Source organism: Anopheles cruzii, chromosome 3 (genome assembly GCF_943734635.1).
Source record: "Anopheles cruzii chromosome 3, idAnoCruzAS_RS32_06, whole genome shotgun sequence".
Lineage (NCBI taxonomy): Eukaryota > Metazoa > Arthropoda > Insecta > Diptera > Culicidae > Anopheles > Anopheles cruzii.
Genome location: NC_069145.1, coordinates 62,486,101 through 62,504,869, shown reverse-complemented (window position 1 = coordinate 62,504,869; position 18,769 = coordinate 62,486,101). Strand labels below are relative to the sequence as shown.

Below are 18,769 nucleotides of genomic sequence, written 5' to 3'. Positions count from 1 at the left end.
TGTTGTTGTTCTGTTTGCGCTGTTTGCCGTATACTGGGTTTTGTTTCACACTCTTCTTTCTTCTTCTGTTGACTTGTGTTTCTTTTTTAGTTCGATTACCGTTTTGCTTGTTTCGTTTTGTTTTGTTTTTTTTTGTTTTGTAAATTACGTATACCAGAGATTGCAGAGTAAATCGAATATGCTGGGTGCTTCTTCTTCAATGTGTGTTCTTTTTCGTATCCAGGTTGCGTGTTTTTCTTTCTTGTTTTCTTCGTATAACATGTTGCAGGGTAATTATTAGTTGACTTTATAGCTTACTCTTGTGTGACCTTCCTACTAAATCTACCGGGACTCTCTTTCCCCGTTCGGCCGCTTCTCTCTCGCTCTCTCTTACCGCTTCCAAATGGTGATGATCGGGGAGATATGTGGTGCATGCTCCTTGGACCTCCTTAGGCGCGTCAGACGTACTTGGAGGACAGCTGCTTGGCCAGCTCGGTGTACTTGAGGAACTTCGAGTGCGGGCTCTCGTCCTGGAAGCCGGCCGGTGACTGTGCCGCCGGCGGACTTTTGGCCGGTTCGAGCGGACCACCCCGCCGTTCCACACTGTCCCGTCCGGACGCACCCGACGAAGAAGATCCGCCGCCGCCACCGCCACCGCCGGAAGTGACCAGGGACAGCGGTGCATTGGAACCACCCGATCGGGGCGATTCACCCCCCGAAGGCGACCCGCGCGTCTTTGCCTGGCCGCTGCCGGTGGCCGCCGCCATCGAGTTCTTCGGATCCGGAATGACGTCATCGTTCACAAAGTGAGCCTTCGACAGGTGATGCCGATAGGCGCCCTTCGAGCTGAACGTCGTATCGCAGTACGCACACTTGAGCGTCCCCGATCCACCACCACCCGAGCCACCGCCGCCTCCGGTTCCACCTTCATCTCCAGCCGCCGCCGCTCCTTCGTTGCAGGCCCAACTGAACGCCAAGATGGCGCCCGGAGCCGTACGGGAAGAAGAGGACGACGTGTTGCTGCCGCCGGCGCCGTTTCCGGCCGTGGCCGCCAGCAACCCGGAACTAGACCCCGCACCACCCCGTCCTCCACCACCGCCGGGGGTTTCAGTTTTATCACAAAGTTTCTGCAGCGCCGCCAACGGGTGGGCGCTGGACTTCTTGCCGCCACCGCCTCCGCCGCTGCCACCACCTCCCGTGCCATCCGCGCTTCCATTTCCGGAACCGCCGGACCCGGTGAGACTGTCGAACATGGACGAGAGCGCCCCGAGGCTGCTGCTGACGGAGCCGGGAGGGGCTCCCGCCGAAGTGGCCGTCTTCTTGGCCGTCGACGACGAGGACGACGAGGGACCGTCGGCGCCGGGTGTCGAGCGGGACGCAATGGAATGGTGATCGCTGAGTGGGCTGGCGGCCGGACTCAGCGGGACGCTGGCCGTCGAGAGCCGGGGGCTCGGCGCAGGACTCGACTGGGGGTGGTGCTGCGGGTGGTGGTGATGCTCCTCGTGGTGGAGCAGTTCCCGGTGGTGATGGTGCTGCGCTTTGCTGGGGGGTCGCATTTCCCGATCCTCCCGATCCTGGTCGTCCCCGGCGTCTTGCATCTCCTGAAGTTCCTTCTTGATGCGGATCTTCCCGGTGGTCGGCTTCGGTTCGGGGTCTTCCCGTGTTGCCGTCTCGTCGTCACTGTGCAGTTCCCTCTTAACCCCCACCTGATCCTCGCCATCAAGGAACGGCTTCTCGGGGGTTCCCCGCGGTGTCGAGTGGCTCGGAGTGTCGAACTTCTTCTCCGGCGTCAACGAGTCCAGCCGGCTGCTGCCCCGCTCCGAGATCGAGCTCGACTCGCTGCCACTCCGCTCTCGCCGTCCGTACTGCTGCTGCTGCTGGAAGTTCTGCTGTTGCTGTTGTTGCTGGTGGTGATGGTGATAGGAGCGGAGCAGGTTCATCGTCTGCGGATCGACCAGCGGTTTCGTGTAGTCGACGCTTTCGTCGATCCCCAGCCGCTTCAGGATGCTCGATCCGAGCGGTGTCGTGGCCCCCTGACTTCCGGGACCACCCTGGCCCCCCTGGCCACCCTGTCCACCACCGTAGCTCGAGTGACGGGAGCGCGTGTCGAAGCTCTTCTCGATCAGCTGCTCGATCGCGTTCAGGACCGACGGGGACGAGCTTTTCTCACCGGCGGCGCCGGTGCTGAGGTCCTTCGGGGGGCCGGTGTTTTTTGCGAGCAGCGAGACCGGTGACAGGAGGTCCGATCCGAGCGGTGACTTGGCGGACGACAGCGGTGACGATAGGTCGTCCCCGCTGACACTCTTCCGCCCATCCCGACCGATCGGGGAGATCGAATCGGGCGGAAGGATCGTGTTCGAGAGCAGGGCACTCTTGAGCTTCTCGCGTTGCTGCTGGGCCGCCAGCAGCGCCGTCCCCCCGATACACTGCCGGATGTGGTCCACGAACAGCGTCGTCTCGATCTTCTCTCCACACTTCTCGCAACTGATCTTGCCCGCGCCGAGATCACGCAGCGGTTTGTTGGCGGCAGCTGCGGCTGCTCCCATGGCAGCCGCCACCGCGGCGGCTGATGGCCCACCATCGCCTCCGTTCTTCGCACCGCCGCCACCTCCACCGAAGTCATGCTGCGCCCGCTCCATCTCCAGGAGCTTGCGCACGGGGAGTGATTTCTTGCGCTTCTCGCGTGTCTGCCGCCGCCGGCTGCCGCTCTCGGTGATTGACCGCATGATATGCTCCTTGTAGTGTGCGTTCTTCACCATGTGGTTGCTGAGCTCCTTGAGCGACGAGAACGCCTGATCGCAGACCTTGCACGTCAGCACCGCGCTCACGTGGCTGTTGGTCTGAGCGGCGGCCGCTGCCGCCGCCGCCGCAGCCGTCGTTCCACCACCCCCAGGACCTCCGGCACCGGCGCCACCTCCCGATCCGGCCGCGGGACCATTACCGCCACCGGTGGCGGCCCCAGTCCCACCGGCAGCCCCAGGACCGCCAGCCTTATCCGAATCGGACGACTTCCAGGAGATGATCTGCTCCTGCGAGATGATGTTGGTGTAATGCTGGGTCTGCTGCATGTGCGCCGTCATCTCGGCCAGCGTCCGGAAGCTCTGGCCACACCACATACACTTCAGGATCTGGCGCGTCTGCTCCGCGCCCTTCCCGAGCCACACGTCCTGGCCGCGGACCAACTTCCGGGGCAGTGGCATCGTCTCCTTGATCAGCATGTTCAGTTCGCTCGGCGACGGCTTCGACGAACCCTGGTTGTGGCCTCCGTGCCCGTGGCCACCGCCACCTCCGCCCTGGTTCTGACTGGCCGCCTGCTGCTGCTGCTGCTGTTGTTGCTGCTGTTGATGGTGATGGTGCTGGGGAGAGGGTGCATGAGGAGCCGACTGCTGCGAGTGGCCACCACCGGTGGCCGGCGGAACGTTCACCCCGCAGTGCTTCGTTTCCTTCATGTGAGTCGTCATGGCCGCAAGCGAAGGGAAGCTCTGCTTGCACCAAACACACTTCAGCACGTCCTTGGCCGAATCGGCGCCCTTGTTGAGCCAGTGTGACTGCCACGCACTATGCCGGCCTCCCGAGCCCCCAGTTCCTCCACCGCCACCTCCCGTGCCACCTGAGTTTGACTGCGGTGGCCGGTAGATGTCCTCGCCGCCCAGGCGGCTCAGCTCCGACATCTTCTCCAGTGCCTTCGTGGCGTCATTCGTCACTCCAGCGCCGCCACCCTTCCCGTGCTTGCCCCCGCCGTTCCACCCACCATCCAGCTGGTGGTGTTGCTGAAGGTGGTGGTGGTGGTGCGGGAGTTGGTGCTGATGGTGGTTGTTCTTCGGGGAGAGGCCGGCCGCGGCAACGGCGGCTGCCGCAAGGTACGGGAGCTGCGGTGTGACCGGAGTGCTCCAGGGTGTCACGATGGCCGGTTTGTAATCGAGCGAGCGGGTGGTCTTGCGTGGGGGTGGGGACACCCCCGGCCCTCCCTCCTCATGCCCCGTCCGCTTCCGGTGGCTTCCGACGGACAGATCGAGCGGACTGTTGTCGTGTCCGGCCGATCCCGACTTTTGGCTCAGATTGACGGCGTCTCCGCAGTCGCTTCCACCGCCACCGCCATCCCCATCGCCACCGTCCCGATCGGCTCCGCGGCTGCCGCGACCACCTTCGCCTCCTTCGCCACCCGCGTCATCGTCCTCATCGTCGTCGTCCTCGTCGTCGTCGTCGTCGGCGCGTGACTTTTTGCTAAAATCGAGCGCCGCGTCGTCACTCCCGTCGGCGTCCTCGTCCCGGGGCGACCGGAGCGGCGGCAGCATCGAGGGCGGCGACTGGCCGTTGCGGGAGGCGGCGGCGGCCAGTCCGGCAGCGAGCGGCGACCCGAGCAGGAGGCGGTTCTGTTGCGCCGCAACGGCCGCCACGTTCAGGTACGCCGCCATGGCGGCCGAATGCTGAGGCAGGAGGGCGGCCGCGGCGGCCGGCGGAAGCGTCGGGGGCAGGGTGATCGAGACCGGGCTGAGGCCACTGTTGCCACTGTTGGCCCCGCCGCCGCCGCTGCCGTCCCGGTCCTCCCGCTCGCCCTCCGAACGGATCGACTCGTCCGACGGGCAGCGCCCCCCGCCCGACGACGATTCCCTCGATTGGCATCTAGGGCTGGCCATTTCACTGCACCGGCGAGGGAGAGAGAGAGTGGGAGAATGGAGTCCATTAGTTACGGTGTATTGAAGGGTTAATTATTAATTCCAACGGCGCCTTTAAGTATGCAATTTGCATCAAACATTTTACTATTATTTATCAATTCTTTTCTATTTAATTTAGTTTTCTTTTCAATGCTGCGTCTAATTTTGCAGTGTTTTAGGACTCATCGACGCTTGGTCTACAGTCATTTGTTGCGACAAAGACTACCATTTCCACCTCGAAAATTGAATATTTGGATAATATTCTACAATTTAAGGACATATCAGGCATAGTACGAAGGTAGAGATCTTCTCTTTTTGAGTCCCATAGCAGAAGTCATTTGAATTATCGAAGCAGGCACGAACCGAGCGTTTTAGACCGAGACAGACCGAGCGTTTTAGACCAATAATAAAACGGACATTAAGATTTGTATAAATTTCAATATATGAAGCACCCAGCCCATAAATCCCGCAGTCAGTGGAAGAAATCATTCAGTCATTTAGAAGCTGAATTAGTTGGAAAAAAAAGTTGTGGCTCGTTCGTAGATATTCCCCCTGCGCTGCCCCGATTAATCGGTTTCTAAGCAAAAGATGTCAGTTCGAACCCTGATAATTTCATCAACTTAACTGCAAAACTGTAAGCGTGTGCTTAATACGGCTCTGGCCGTTCTAATAACAATAAAAAAAAAAAAATACAAAAACAGTCATTAGTGAAAAATAGTGACAATGAATCGATATTGTAGCGTATTCTTTTTATCCGATTGGAATTCGACATGAAACTATTTTCGTAGCCATGCTTTGAGTTGTTTCGCGTTAGTGCTTTCAATAATAGACATTTAATCTTCAATTTAAGATCCTAATGATGATGATAAGTCGCACCTCTTACCCCTGCATAGGTTTGAAAAGGAGAGGGATTTATCAATAGCTGGCTAGCTTTTCTCCTTTCATACAACGGTCGCCATCCCTTCACCTAGAAAGGGAGGGACCACTCTCCGGAGTGCAGAAGGTTCCTTTTGCTCTGTTTGTAGTTCACACCTCTAGTTACTGATCCTCTGCTTTGAGCTACCTAACACCAATCATTCTATTCATACATATTCATACGTCACTTCCTCATTAATGCGCGCATGTTTCAAGTCCATGTAGTATCTTTCATTATTATCTTTTATTTTTTATTTCTATTTATGTTTTTTATTCGCTTTTTATCAATTAATGTTTATCTGATCATCATCATCAAAGCTTAAGATGACAAGTACAGTCTCGAGATGTATTGCTCCAGAAGATGTAAAATTTGACACACACAACATGTAACATTTAACATAACTCTGTTTTTCTTGTGAGTTAAACGATCCCTCTTAAGTATGTGGAACACAGGATGTTAGGAAGTTCAAAGCTTCAGAGTTTCAGAGTTCAATGAATACGGTAACGGTCTTTGAAAAATGATTTCACACTTTTATTGCCATTTTAGACGCAACATTCCGGTTCATTCTGGACGGCATTTTGAGAAGGACGGCAATTTTGCTGGTCAATTATTGACCATCAAAAGTTTAAGTTATCTCTGTCCCGATTGTAACCGATGTAACTGAAAATCGGCGACACAGCCCCGAAGTGAGCACGTTCCCTTTCGATTTTTCACGCACATCTCGGCCGCAAAACGGTAGCTCTAAGCCGTTGCCTAAATGCCGTTCATCTCATAATGATCGAATGATGCGCTTCCTTAGCGGTTCCAAAATAATGGCTTAAGGCCGGGGCTTAGTGGGGCCGTCGGCGGGACATGTGTCTCTTCCGAGCCGAAGATCGATCTCTGTGCCCGGGGCGAGAGGCGCGAAGGCCGTGGCGACGCGTGTTGTTGTCGGTCCGGCTTCTTCTATTGCTACTGCTGCGTGCTGCGATAATTTATGGACCATTCAAATTTTTCAACTCGCCGATCGCCGAACCTAGCACACCCGTCCGTCCCTCGGTCCCCCATCAGTCATCCGAAACATCGCGAGGAAATTCCGCGCCGAAAGCGGGCCCCAAAATTAGTTCGAAACTCCACGCCGGCCACGTCACTGGGGACTTGTTGTTCGGGAGCAGAACCAGCAGGGTGTGGTGGCTGGCGAGGGGACGGTAGTCGCTCAAATTCGGTGATGCGCGCCCGACCGATGCGTTGGCGTGTGTGTTGCGCGCGCAGTAGCAGTCCTCGTCCGGGAGCAGATGATAGGGTAAATGGTACAATTTTCAACTTTTGCGTTTGATTTACGATCCGACAGCTCCGGCGGCACAGGCGGGCCGCACCGATCGTTGGTGTGTGCGTTTTGGGCGGAATTTTTGGGAACAGAACCGAACGAAAGCCGAGTTCCACTTAGGCGGCTAAATATGGCCAGAACGGAACGGAACGGAACGGACGCAACCGACTTGAGGCGCACTATTTAAGAGGCCCTTGACGCAATCGGTCATCGCGGCCCACACTCGCGGCGTCTATTGGTCCTGGCTGGCTGGCTGGCCCGAGTGAGTGATTGGCGGACCCCGAAAAAAAGGGGGCCAACGCGAAGAAAGGTCAGTCGCGGCGGCGGCCGCGCTCGGCGTTATATGATTGCGCCCTAAATGCAAATATTATTTATGTGGCGGCGATGGTGGCCGCCATTTCGAGGTCTTTGTTTCAGGCTGCGCTTTCACTCTTATTTATGCGTTCCACATGTAAGCATAGAACCACCAAACCCACCCCCACGGACTCGAGTGCAGAAACAAGAAAAAAAAAAAAAACATAAATAGGAACCGGCGGCACCGACCGCGACCGACCTCTCGAGAAACCCGTCAGATGGAAACCCGTCGATGGATGGATGGTGGAACCAGGGACCACGGGTGTGTGTGTGTGTCTATTCGGCCCGGCCTGCCAACCCGACGAGAGAGCGGCCAGCGCGGTGGAATGGAAAATTGATTTATAGTTATGTGCACAGTTAGATATTATTGGATAATTCTGTCATTGTCAATTCGGCTTGATTTACAGTTATTGTTTTATTACGAGTTTATCATCATCATTATTGCTATTATTGTTATTAACTAACACACACATAAAAACACGCAACCCGCCAGTGACCGACGGCGGGGCCGTTGTGTAAAGCGCGCGACGTGGCACGGCTCCGGTCCAGAGGAGGTGGACTTCATTAATGCACCGATTTGTGATAGTGAAATGCTGCTTCTGCTGGTGGTGGTGGTGGTGAAGAGGGGCACAACGGCACATAATCTAGTCATAAATTGCTTTTTATCGTAAACACCAGTGGGTTTGATGGGTTGATAATGGCTGCCGATGGTTGGGCCGAATGTGCATTTCCGTTGCTGAAATGCACCAATCAAAAGCTGCACCCCGAATGGGCGAATGGGTTTTGGGTCGTCATTCGGTGGCCACAGAGGCAACAGAGGCTGTCAAAACGGCGCTTAGATCCGCGATGTTGGAAGTCACACTCCGATTTGAGTTCATCCTTTCAGCTTCATGAGGTGCCACGATCAATAATATCTGACAGTTTAGGTTCGTGATTGGAACGATCAATTTTATGTTGGCGACAAAAATGCAGCAACAAAACGTCAGTTGTACAATAAGTCCAGCTTATTGTTAAAATGTGGGTAACAAATCACAAAAAAGAGGGTTGAGCCGTAGAAAAATGTTCGGCTGTTCCAGTTGAGTTGTTGAATAAAATGAAAGGTCGTTTTGGTAGCTCTTTTAGAACAATTTGTGTCACGACGATCCACACAAACTGTGTCGTGTGACATAGTTCATCACTTGGGTTGGATCTCTGAAGCTAGAGTCATGATTGTCGTTGGCTAAAGACTGCTTTGTCCCTGTCAGGTAATTGTGAGCTTTTGATACTGTTGAGTCTTATTCGAATTACAAACAAATAGATGAACTAATGGACAGATGTTTTGACCTAACTAAGTCTTATACAGGGTGTCCCATCACGATCCAGTTATTTAAATGTTGAATAACTCCGTTATTTGTCAGTCGATTTTGACAAATGAACAAGATATTTTCAGGGTATAGGATGCCGTTTTTTGTTAATTTTCGCCGAATACAATATCTATCAACTGACTGTTTCCATTAGACACAGAAAAAACAGCCTTTTTTGGGCATGTTTTATTGTGTTTGACAACATTTTGGTGTAGACAATTTCAGCCTGCTTTTTTGCATAAATTGATTCATAATTAAAACGGCATAGACTAACGTTTCAGAATCTGGGTAATTTGTCAAAATTGACTGACAAATAGCGGAGTTATTTGACAGTTCAATCTGTGGATCGAGATGGAACACCCTCCAGTTGTGTTAACAAAGTAGCAAAAGAAATAGACTTAAGCGAAATGTCTGAAGCAATAAACTTAGATAAATATTTTCCTCAAGTTACTTTCTTCAATTCAGCAAATGATCAGTCTTCACGCGTGTGTGATCGTGTGTTTCCACATTTTCACGACCAATTCGACCCGGTGGCCACATTTTCGAATCATTCAAGCGTACCTTTTCGAATTCTTTTCAAACCGAAAACGAAGCCATGTGGCCGAACTTTGGGGCACTTCAAAAGCATCAACACGGCACCAGACGGCACCAGAGAGTCTTAATCCCGGAACCCGTGAAAAAAAAAACCCAATGAAGAAGCAATACGTTTGCCGCCACAGGAAAGCAAAAAAACACCCCACCAAACGTGACATGTGAGTGGTTCTCGTGCGTCGTTAATCATAGATTTATTTCGTTCCATCCATCGACCGCGATCCCAACAACTTTGCCGTTCCTCGATTCGTGATTTTTCCAACATGATCTTTCTGCGTGTGTTTGTGTGAGGGTGATCCATCTGTCGAAGCATACGGACCGAAGCTCCGGATTGGTCGAGGCAACGAAACGAAACGATCATCACCCTCGCCGCCGCCGCATCAGCATCACGATGCTCAATGATTAACAACCCCTTCGGTAGCCGACACACACACACAGGTGGAACCGTGGAGAGAAGGAATCCGGAGGAGAGGCGCAAAAGGCCAATCCGAACGATGGACGGTGGCGATCCGGAAAGGAGGCCACGACGAAAACGGAGATCGCAAACCACGCCTGTCCCTTGCTTGCTTCTTTTCTTCAGGAGCGCAAAAGAAACTGACCAACACTCTAATTGTACTTCGCGATCGATCAGCCCAATCGGTGGCTGTGTGTGTGCCGTCCAGTGGTAGTGGGTGAACCGCAGCACCCTCAACACCCACAGCAGCAGTAGCGTAAGGACGCGGCGCGCGTAAGAGTTGACCAACGCGCCGCCGTCAACCTTGGCGCGCAGAGGCACCGAGAAGTGTCAGAGAGAAAAACGAAACACATAAATAACCATTTATGAGGTATTTGTGTCGGTGCATCCGCTTCTACTGGCCCTCCTAGAGCATTGTTGGCCGCTCTGGACTCTGGCCCGGTGAAAAACTGTGGATTCGTCGGCCCATAAACACCCGCACCGGAGTGCGGTTCCAATTTCACTTCACACGACACCCCAGAAAAGAATCGGGGTTTAACCAGACACGGAAGGGTCACAAGGGACTTGGCCGGCCGGCGAGTGAGAGAAGCAATAAATTAAGTTTTGTCCGTTAGAAAGAAGATTAATTTTAATTTAGATAGATTTCGGGTGGTGTGATTGAAGCCCCCTGCGATTGCCTTTTCTGGGGCGCGCATTCCGAGGTGGCCAACGGAAGCTACTCTTCGGAAGGAGGTCTACTCCAAAACGATTCCGAAGTTTATTGTAGGAAAAATGAATGATCACACTCTTTGTGAGATTTTATTCGAAAATGTAAAGGACGTGACAAACGCTGCCCCTGTCAATCTTAACATATCGTTTCGAGGTCTCCTTCGTCAGCTTGAGTTCCGTAGTAAAATGGAAACAAAGAAGAGTTCAAGAATAGAGTCCACACATTTTACTCTGGCGTGCGTTTCTTGTGTAAACATGGTAAACGGAGAATGTAACGGCTTGTGAGTGATGCCATCTTGGAGTTGGATGTCGAGTGTCGAGTTCCGTCGAGAACATTTTAAACAATGTATGTACAGGGTGTTCCATCTCGATCCAACTATTTAAATGTTGAATAACTCCGTTATTTGTTAGTTAGATTTTGACAAATTAGTCAGATTCTTAAACTTCAGTCTATGCCGTTTTAGGCATGGATCAACTTACGGTAAAACGGCAGGGTGAAATTACAGCTTACAACAACTGAAATTGAAAATAATCGTTTAACTGTAAAAACTGCGAAAACTGTACGTGCTTATTGTTGCCGATTTTTTTCTGACTTCTTTCTGTGGGGTTATTTGAAGAGTAAGGTTTATGTCAGCCAATCGAAGACCATTGAAGAACTGAAAGCTAACATCACAGCGGAAATTGGAAATTGTCAAATACAATGAAAAACGCCCAAAAAAGGACCGCTTTTTGTGTGCCTAATGCAGGTGGTCATTTAATCGATATTATATTCTGGATGAATTGCTAATAAACGGCAATCTATACCCTAAATAAATCTTATTTCTTTATTTGTATAAATTTGACAATGGGCAACGGAGCCTAATTGACAAAAAAAGGTAAAAATTAACTTACTTTAAAACCCCTAGCTAACCTAAACAACTACTGGCGAAGACGAGAACAAAAAGCCGGTAACCTGGCATTAAAAGTACGCAAGATCAAGGAAACTACGACACTGACGAATAGACATGTTGTGGTCAATCTGAGACGAGCAAAGGTTATACGTACGACACATAGACAAAAAGGATCGTTGTGACCCGCAACAGTAACTCGTGGAGCAGTTCTACAGCATGGAAGTCTGTTCTATTTTTAACAGATTGAAATTGAATTATTACAAGCCCCGAACAACAAGCCTTCAAGTCGGTCCTTTAAGTCGGTCTCTAAAAAAGATTTACAATCGATCATTGAAGAGTTCTATCATGAAAGGACTGGCAACATTAAAATTGGGTCACAATCATGTGCGGAGCACGTGTGGAAAGTAGCATTGGAAGGATGCTGTTAATCATGTTTCACGAGAGACAGCTTCTTCCCAGAAGACAGCATTTTTACCACAACCACGCGGGTGTAAAAAACCAATCCAGCTGAAGGAAGGATCTTAACACTTCCTGAGGGCCTAATTTCCGGTACTGAGGTCCCAGAGTCAGCTCTCATGTCAAGGAGCGCGTTCAGAGAACTAGAACGAGGTGCTACCGTCAATATACGGCGACCTGGTTGACTTTTTTTCCTGACACTCACTTCTGGCCTACCATTAACACGATCACCAACCAACAATCCCGACAACCAGCGCCAAAAAAAAACCTGAGCACACCGGAATGCGTGGTCGATGGTTATTAAAATGAATTATTGCTCTTCATAATTGACATTTGTCACACGCACCCCCCTCACAGCAGCAGCCATCGTTTATCGGGTTTCCGGTTGACGAGCTGTGTGACTGCGCGCCGTGGATTGGAATGGCCAGTTTAATTGGATCCAGCCAGCCATCGAACCGAACACCATCTCCGAAGCTACCACCTTTTTGGGGCCGATTAATAATGGAGGTCCCCGAGTCGGAACGGCGGCGGCTCCCGGTGGACTCGGTGGATATAAATTAGGCGAAGTTGTTTTTCTCGCTCTTCTACTTCGCGGCCAAGGAAATCTTCTAGGGGGGCGCGAGAAAGCATCACCGTGACACCGGTCCCGACTACCGCGGTTCGTCCGGAGTCGTCCGAATCTAATGTGTCCAGATGCGGGGGAAGGAGTGTGTGATTCCACGAGGGTTTTGGAATCAAAAATATTGTTACGACTTCCACACAGGTAGCCGGACCAGGACGGGCGATTAGAACACACACACACACACACACGGAGAGGGCTGACAGCTGGCGCAGACGGACTGTTCCCCCTTTTCTTCCGCAGTTCCAGATCGTTTGAAGTGAATGAACAATTTACGACCCACCGAGACGAGAGATCGGAGACGGAATATGTGTCGTAAATTGTCTTGGGGCCTCTTGTTTTTTTTTTGGGACCTCGTCCTCTTCACTTGCTTACCACGCTAATTACACACCGGTGTGTGGTTGCCGGTCATTTGCCGGAAAAGCCGGAATAAAAAAGGAAAAATGGGAGATGTCGATTCGTCGACTTCTTATGGGCGTCGAGAGCTTCACAATAAACAACCCAGAAAACATCTCCCAAAACCACACGCAACTACCAACATGTGGACACGAACACTCACACAAATACACACAAAACACAGGAGGGCCCGAAGGTCAACCGCGCGATGGCACGCGAGCGAACAGGCCGCGAATTGCCGCGGGAAAAGCGCGTGCACATTCGCACATTTTCCCTTCCGTTCGCGAGGAAAACGCCGGCTCGGTGGGGCCACCGAACCCACACACACACGCACGCACGCACCATTGAGCGCGCCAAAAGTTGGCCCACGATCCGCGGGCTGGCATGTGTTTTGGGGTCCAAGGCGGGTGCAACATTCTGAGTCTCGAAGTCTCTTTAACGAGGTAATTAAAAGCCTGGCGCTGGTTGGCAATAAATCGCCGGCCTCGCCAGAGCGAGAGAGAGAAGGAGAGAGCCCCGGGGGGAAATCGTTAGGAGGACACGGTGACTCAATACATCGTTAGAAGTCGCAGGCACACGCAGCCAGGTACCGTTTAAGTGGATCAAGGATACAGTGGCTTTAAGCGACTTCGCTGTGAGGTTCACAACCTCCAGGAAAACCGACCAGAAATCATGGACACTTTGCATAAATTGCGTTTGTGATAAATCTTCTAAAACCCTTCTTCTTCCTAAACGCTATTCAACACCCAACAGGGAGGACAACCCCGCATTTACCTCGCGTGAAGGGCCTGTCGGTAGATTTCCAACATCACTGCCTCGTGGAGCATCATCGATGGAAGATTTGGGTTATCAATTTTTGAAACTTTACTGTAACTGGGGCTCGCCACCAGAAACCGCGCCTGGCGTGTTTCTGGCTCTGTGGGGGGTATCGGTGAGGATCTCTCTGTAGGGGTCGCTTGGCGGACCTCCCTTTCTCCGTCGAAAATGTCGTCTTTTTGTGGACCAAACACCGGCCACAACTACTTCACAACACCCTCAGGTCACTGGGAACGCACACACGCGGCGTGTCACGTGGCCACAATTCTTTTGCGTATACTTCGTGTTGCGGGGCGACCGTTGGCACCCGTTTTGCATAGAACATAAAATAAGGGACGCGAAAGTAGTCGTCGCGGTTGAACTCGAATCAGTAACTTGGGGACTACTCTATTTTTCGTATATTCTCGTATCGTGCCCTTTGCGGGGGGGGAACGTGGTTGGGGCGTTTCGTATAACGGCAGATTCTTCACTTCGCAAGTATCACAATGTGGGCTCGATTCACTCGATTCACTTCTCGCTTCGTATAACGCTCCAGTTGCAACATCTTCGTCGTATCACTTGGACCACCGCCACATCACACCCCGCGAGAGGGTGCCGCGTGGACCGGGGAGTCCAGGATGATCCCCGGGGCGATCCACGGATCCGCGGCGTAACCTCCTTGCGCTTCTGCGTCTTCTGTCTTCTCATCTCATCGCCAGCGTGTCACAGTTCACTTCACCGCCTTCATGTTCTCCGTGGATGGCCGTGTATAGCTCCCGAAAGTGGCCGAGCCGTGAGCTCTCCGAAAGCTCCGATCGCCGTGGAAGGTTCGCGATGACTGGCCGCCGTGTGACGGAGCAGGTGGCGCACAGGACCTGCCGCCGCGCCGAGCCGAAGTGGTAGTGGACGATTGTCGACGTTTGACGGACCGCCGCCGCTGCTCTGCTGACTGTTGCCACGGAGGACATCAATTGACGTGACGAGAGAGTCTTCGGCTGTGACTGTGACGAGCGACAGCCAACAGTGACACATAGCCACACACACTAACACACGGCAGGCATCGTGTCGCGCGCGCGCACACACGTGCCTGTGTGCGTGCGTGCGTTGGAGGGATACTCTCCTCGGGCCCGAAGGACTCTCACTATCCCACTCCGCGTTGCCACGGGAGTTCTCCTCGTGGCACTCACACACACTCACAGCGCTGGAGTGTCCGGCCGCCGCCACCACCGCCGCCGTCCTTTCTCCAGCCGGCGATGACGTCTCCCGATCGCGTGACGAGGATGCACACGCGTTGCACAAGACGTGTGTCCTGCTGAAGGATCTGGCACTACCCACCCTGAGGGGTGATGAGCTGTCACTGTTTGACGGCTGTTGTAGCCGAAAGAGTTTCGAACTCGCACACAACCGTATTCGGCACTCTAAAGTGCCTGCTCCTTTTTTCTTGAGCTCCGAGCTCCTTGATCGTGCAATGAGGTGGTTCAATGGCTACTTTGTAAAAGTGTGCTGCCGCCGCCGAAACACACACGGAATTCACGCGCGCGCGAAAAAGGACACCACCGGCGACACCGAGGACACCACACACGGAGTGGTGCTTGTATCGCTTCCGTCGGTTGTCTTGTGACTGACTGAGTGATGGGCCTCCGCATACTTGGCGACCGACCGAAAAGAGGGTTGCTTTGATGCACGCACACACCATCAAAAGCCATCGGGGTGGGGAGCATCGTCGACTTCGATATTATGCGTCGAGTGGTGGGGAGTGTTCGTAAAATGAGGAGAGTGTCCGAACGAACCGGTTTCGGGTTCGCAGGACATCACACGCACACACACAGCGTGCCGGCCCGAAAGCCCTCAGTCGGTTGATGGGCGGGAGGGGGGGGTTGCATGTTGTTTTCATAATTTATTGTTATTGTTGCGTTCTCGCTCTGGCGACCCGTCGGAGTGACGGGTGCAGCATCAGCGGTCGGTTGCGTGTAATAATAATAACAATAATAATTGGTAGATTGGTTTGCGTGTGCGCAAGGTGAATTTTGGTTCGCATTCACTTCGCCCGTCGTGTGTGAGTGTGCGTGAGTGCCCTTCGGGTGAGTGCCACCGCAGGGGAAAAATCGGTCGCGGTGAGTGGCGGGCCCGCGTGTAAATTATGGGACCATTCCGGAACGAGCCATTCCAGTTTCGAGTCCGAGCCGCGGTGTTGATTCCAGGGCGCTGCGACGCGTTCAGTGCATAAATCATCATCATTAGCAGCAGCAGCAGCATCATCATCGTATCATCGTCTCGGTGTCATCTCTTGCGTGGGGGAGGGTGGCAAGGCGGACTCGCCGACCGCCGATAATCGTATAATTGAGCATTACTTTTTATGCTCCCGTTCCGTGTGCCGTGTGCGTGTGTGTGCCGGTCGTTCTTAGAAGGCATAAAATTTGGTGATTCCGTCGTGCGTGCGTGTGTGTGCCGGTGATCTAGTGACAGTTCGAGATGTCGATTCCAAAGTATAGCGAGCAGTGAGTGGTTTGAGGCCGTGTCATTAATTTGACACGAAACGGCGGGATAAAACGGCAGGGATCGTGAGCCACACAGACACACAGGCACACAGGCACACGGTTCACGGGGGCGCGTCACGCATTTTGATGAGCTCGAAATTGTTGACGAAAGCCTCCCAGGGCCCAGGGCACACCAAAGAGACCGGGCAACATACAAGTTCAGTTTGTTCGGTGGGTGGTGGCGGCCCCCGTCCGGGACATAAACATTTATGTTCGCGCGTGTGTGTGCAATTTACTTCTATTGCTTCCGCTGACAAATGCTTATCTGATGGTTCATATGCTTTTTTTTGTTTTCCCCGGGCCACCACACGCTGTTGGGCGTTTCGGGGGACCGGAAAACTCATTACACCAACTTACACCTTGGCGTCCCCCACCGGGGCGTAATAATGGCGATGGTTTTATTTCGTCGTGGCAAGTGGCAAATTATGTGCCCGGCCCGGCGTCAAAGTGTGACGTGAGTGTTATGAGTCGAAGACAGCATAAAACGCAGGGAGTTTCGCATAAACAAAGGACATCAACAACAGCGCGTCGTGGCAAACTTCTTGAGGCGAGAGACGGTTTGCCTCGCCGCGTTTTTGTTTGTTTGTGACAAATTGCACGGCACGGCAAAGTTCCCTTCCGCGGGTCGTTGCCAAGATAGGTTTAATGGCGCAAATTCATAGTGCAGATTCATAAATCGCCCGTGGCCGTGCGCGATAATTGTTTGCAGGGCCAGTTTGAAGCCGTTACACACCCGGTGTCTGGGGCACTGGTTTATTAAAGCGCAATTTTATGGGCCAGTTTCTAATTTTGCAGTTGGTTGTGGGATTTTTGTGACGAAATAAAATTATTCGCATTCGAAAAAGGACAACAAAAAGGGGTCTTGTGTGTTTCAGTTGAGCAGCTTTCTTGAGAAATCCAACCGAACTTGGCCTTCGCGGTCCGAATCTCGTAAGTATGCTGGTGAGTTGGCCCGAAGTGGCCTCTAATAAGCATCCAAAACAACATCCCCAACTGCCTCTGCCTTTTGGTGGCTTTTTCGGCGAGAGTCACCAACATTAACCGCGCAAAAGAAGGACGAGAATCGGATCGAGTTCAGCAGCAAATCCATATCATTTTTTGTGTGTTTCTCTGCTGCTGCTGGAAGGACGTGCCTTTTGTGCGAGACCGTCTCTAGCAAACCGCAAAGCCCGCTATCGTCCCGCGGACCGTTGCCGGGGATTGACGTTTCCGAAAACCACTTCCGGCACGAAGCTGACGTTGACCACGACGACGATGAGCAGTCAAATTCATTAGCACGTGCTGTTTAAAGTTTTTTTTTCGCCGGTTTTTTTTAAATTTTCATGTTCAGCGCTTCCGTTCCCCGACGACCAAGGACGAGATGGGAAAAAGAGAAATGACAGTGAGAATCAAAAATTCATTTGATCATTAAAAAACATCATCGGTGGCCGTTTGAGATAAAAATTACACGATTTTTTTTCCGAAAACCCTCACCGGCCACATCGCGATGGTTGTTAAGCGGAGTATCGACAGGCCATTGAAATATTATTTAATCAAACAGCTAAGCTTAATTTTTAAATGTTTTTAAAATAAATAAATATAGAAAAAAGGCAGCAAACGATTGCTGCAAGGATTCGCACAGTTTTGGCTACTCGTTGCAGTGCACCTCAATTAATCGACGAACCCCGCGGCGGCGAAACCCGAGCGATCCGCTTAATGTTACGTTCTTCGGAATGACAAACTGACAACCCGTTGCCGGTGCCAACCCCTTGGGCGGCAGTTCAAAAATAGTAGTGCCACCGCCGAGTCGTGTATTTATTTTCCCCATTTTTTTTTGTCTTCTGCTGGTTAATGGACCCATCAACCGGTGTGAAGATTCGCTTGCAGCGAATTGACAACCAGCGATCCAGCGCTGATTGATGACAGGGGGCCCCCATATTCTTGTCTTGTCTCTGTCGTCGGGTCGTCCTGTCCTGTCTTTTTTATTTGGCCTCCCGATGTCATGAAATCGAACTCGGCCGAGCTGCAGTTCGCTCGGCCGACGACGCGAATTGATGGCAACTCGATGGCTCGGCCTCGGGGACTGACTCTGCTGTGGCCGGAAGTGACAACGGCGCTCCGGGTCGGGTGTTTGCCGAAGAAAGCCGGCCAAAAAGCAAAATAAAAGAAGGCTACAGAAAAAAAAAGTACTCAAATCATCAACTGATAAGGACGACACGGTGAAAATGGGTGAAAATGGTGAAAAACTCGCCGAACAAACAACAAACAAACGGAACGGTTTCGGGACGGAAAGGAAAGTTGGAAAGGAGCCCGCGCTGCAGAGAGAGCTGCAGCAAGGAACTGATAGACAGTGTGGCATTTTCCGGGGGTTTTTTTTGTTCGGGCTGTTGGCCCAAAACTAACCGAGCTGCTAACCGAAGTCGAACGATTATGCAAAATAACTGCAACGACGACGGTTGCAGCCAAGTCGATGAAATAAAACAAAACCGGAACGGAACGGCGCGCCCGACGTAAAAAGCGGAAAATCTATCAAAAATCTAGCTCCCATTATTGATATGTGTCAGAGATGTTCGCGCGGCTCGAAGAAAAGTGTGTTGTGGGAAATTAGCCGCTCCGGGGAGGCAAAGTGTTCCGAGCATCCGCAACGAGACGACGCTCCGGCCCCCGGCCCCCGGCCCCGGGTTTTTACTCTATTTTTGTGCAAATAGTTGAGCTGTTTGCAACGTTGAATGGCGCTGCACCGGGGCCTCGCTACATAGACACGGCCCGGCGACTCAGGTTTGAACTTTGG

The 18,769-nt window shown here is 52.3% G+C and overlaps 1 protein-coding gene across 1 annotated transcript; it reads right to left on the bottom strand.

Moving 5' to 3' along the window:
* Positions 1-437: 437 nt before the first annotated feature.
* On the bottom strand, positions 438-13,497 carry LOC128271819 (protein tiptop). Its single transcript, XM_053009472.1, has 2 exons — positions 13,442-13,497; positions 438-4,620 (listed from the first exon to the last, which is right to left on the bottom strand). Exons 1-2 carry the CDS (start codon positions 13,495-13,497, stop codon positions 438-440), a joined length of 4,239 nt encoding a protein of 1,412 aa, XP_052865432.1.
* Positions 13,498-18,769: the final 5,272 nt, after the last annotated feature.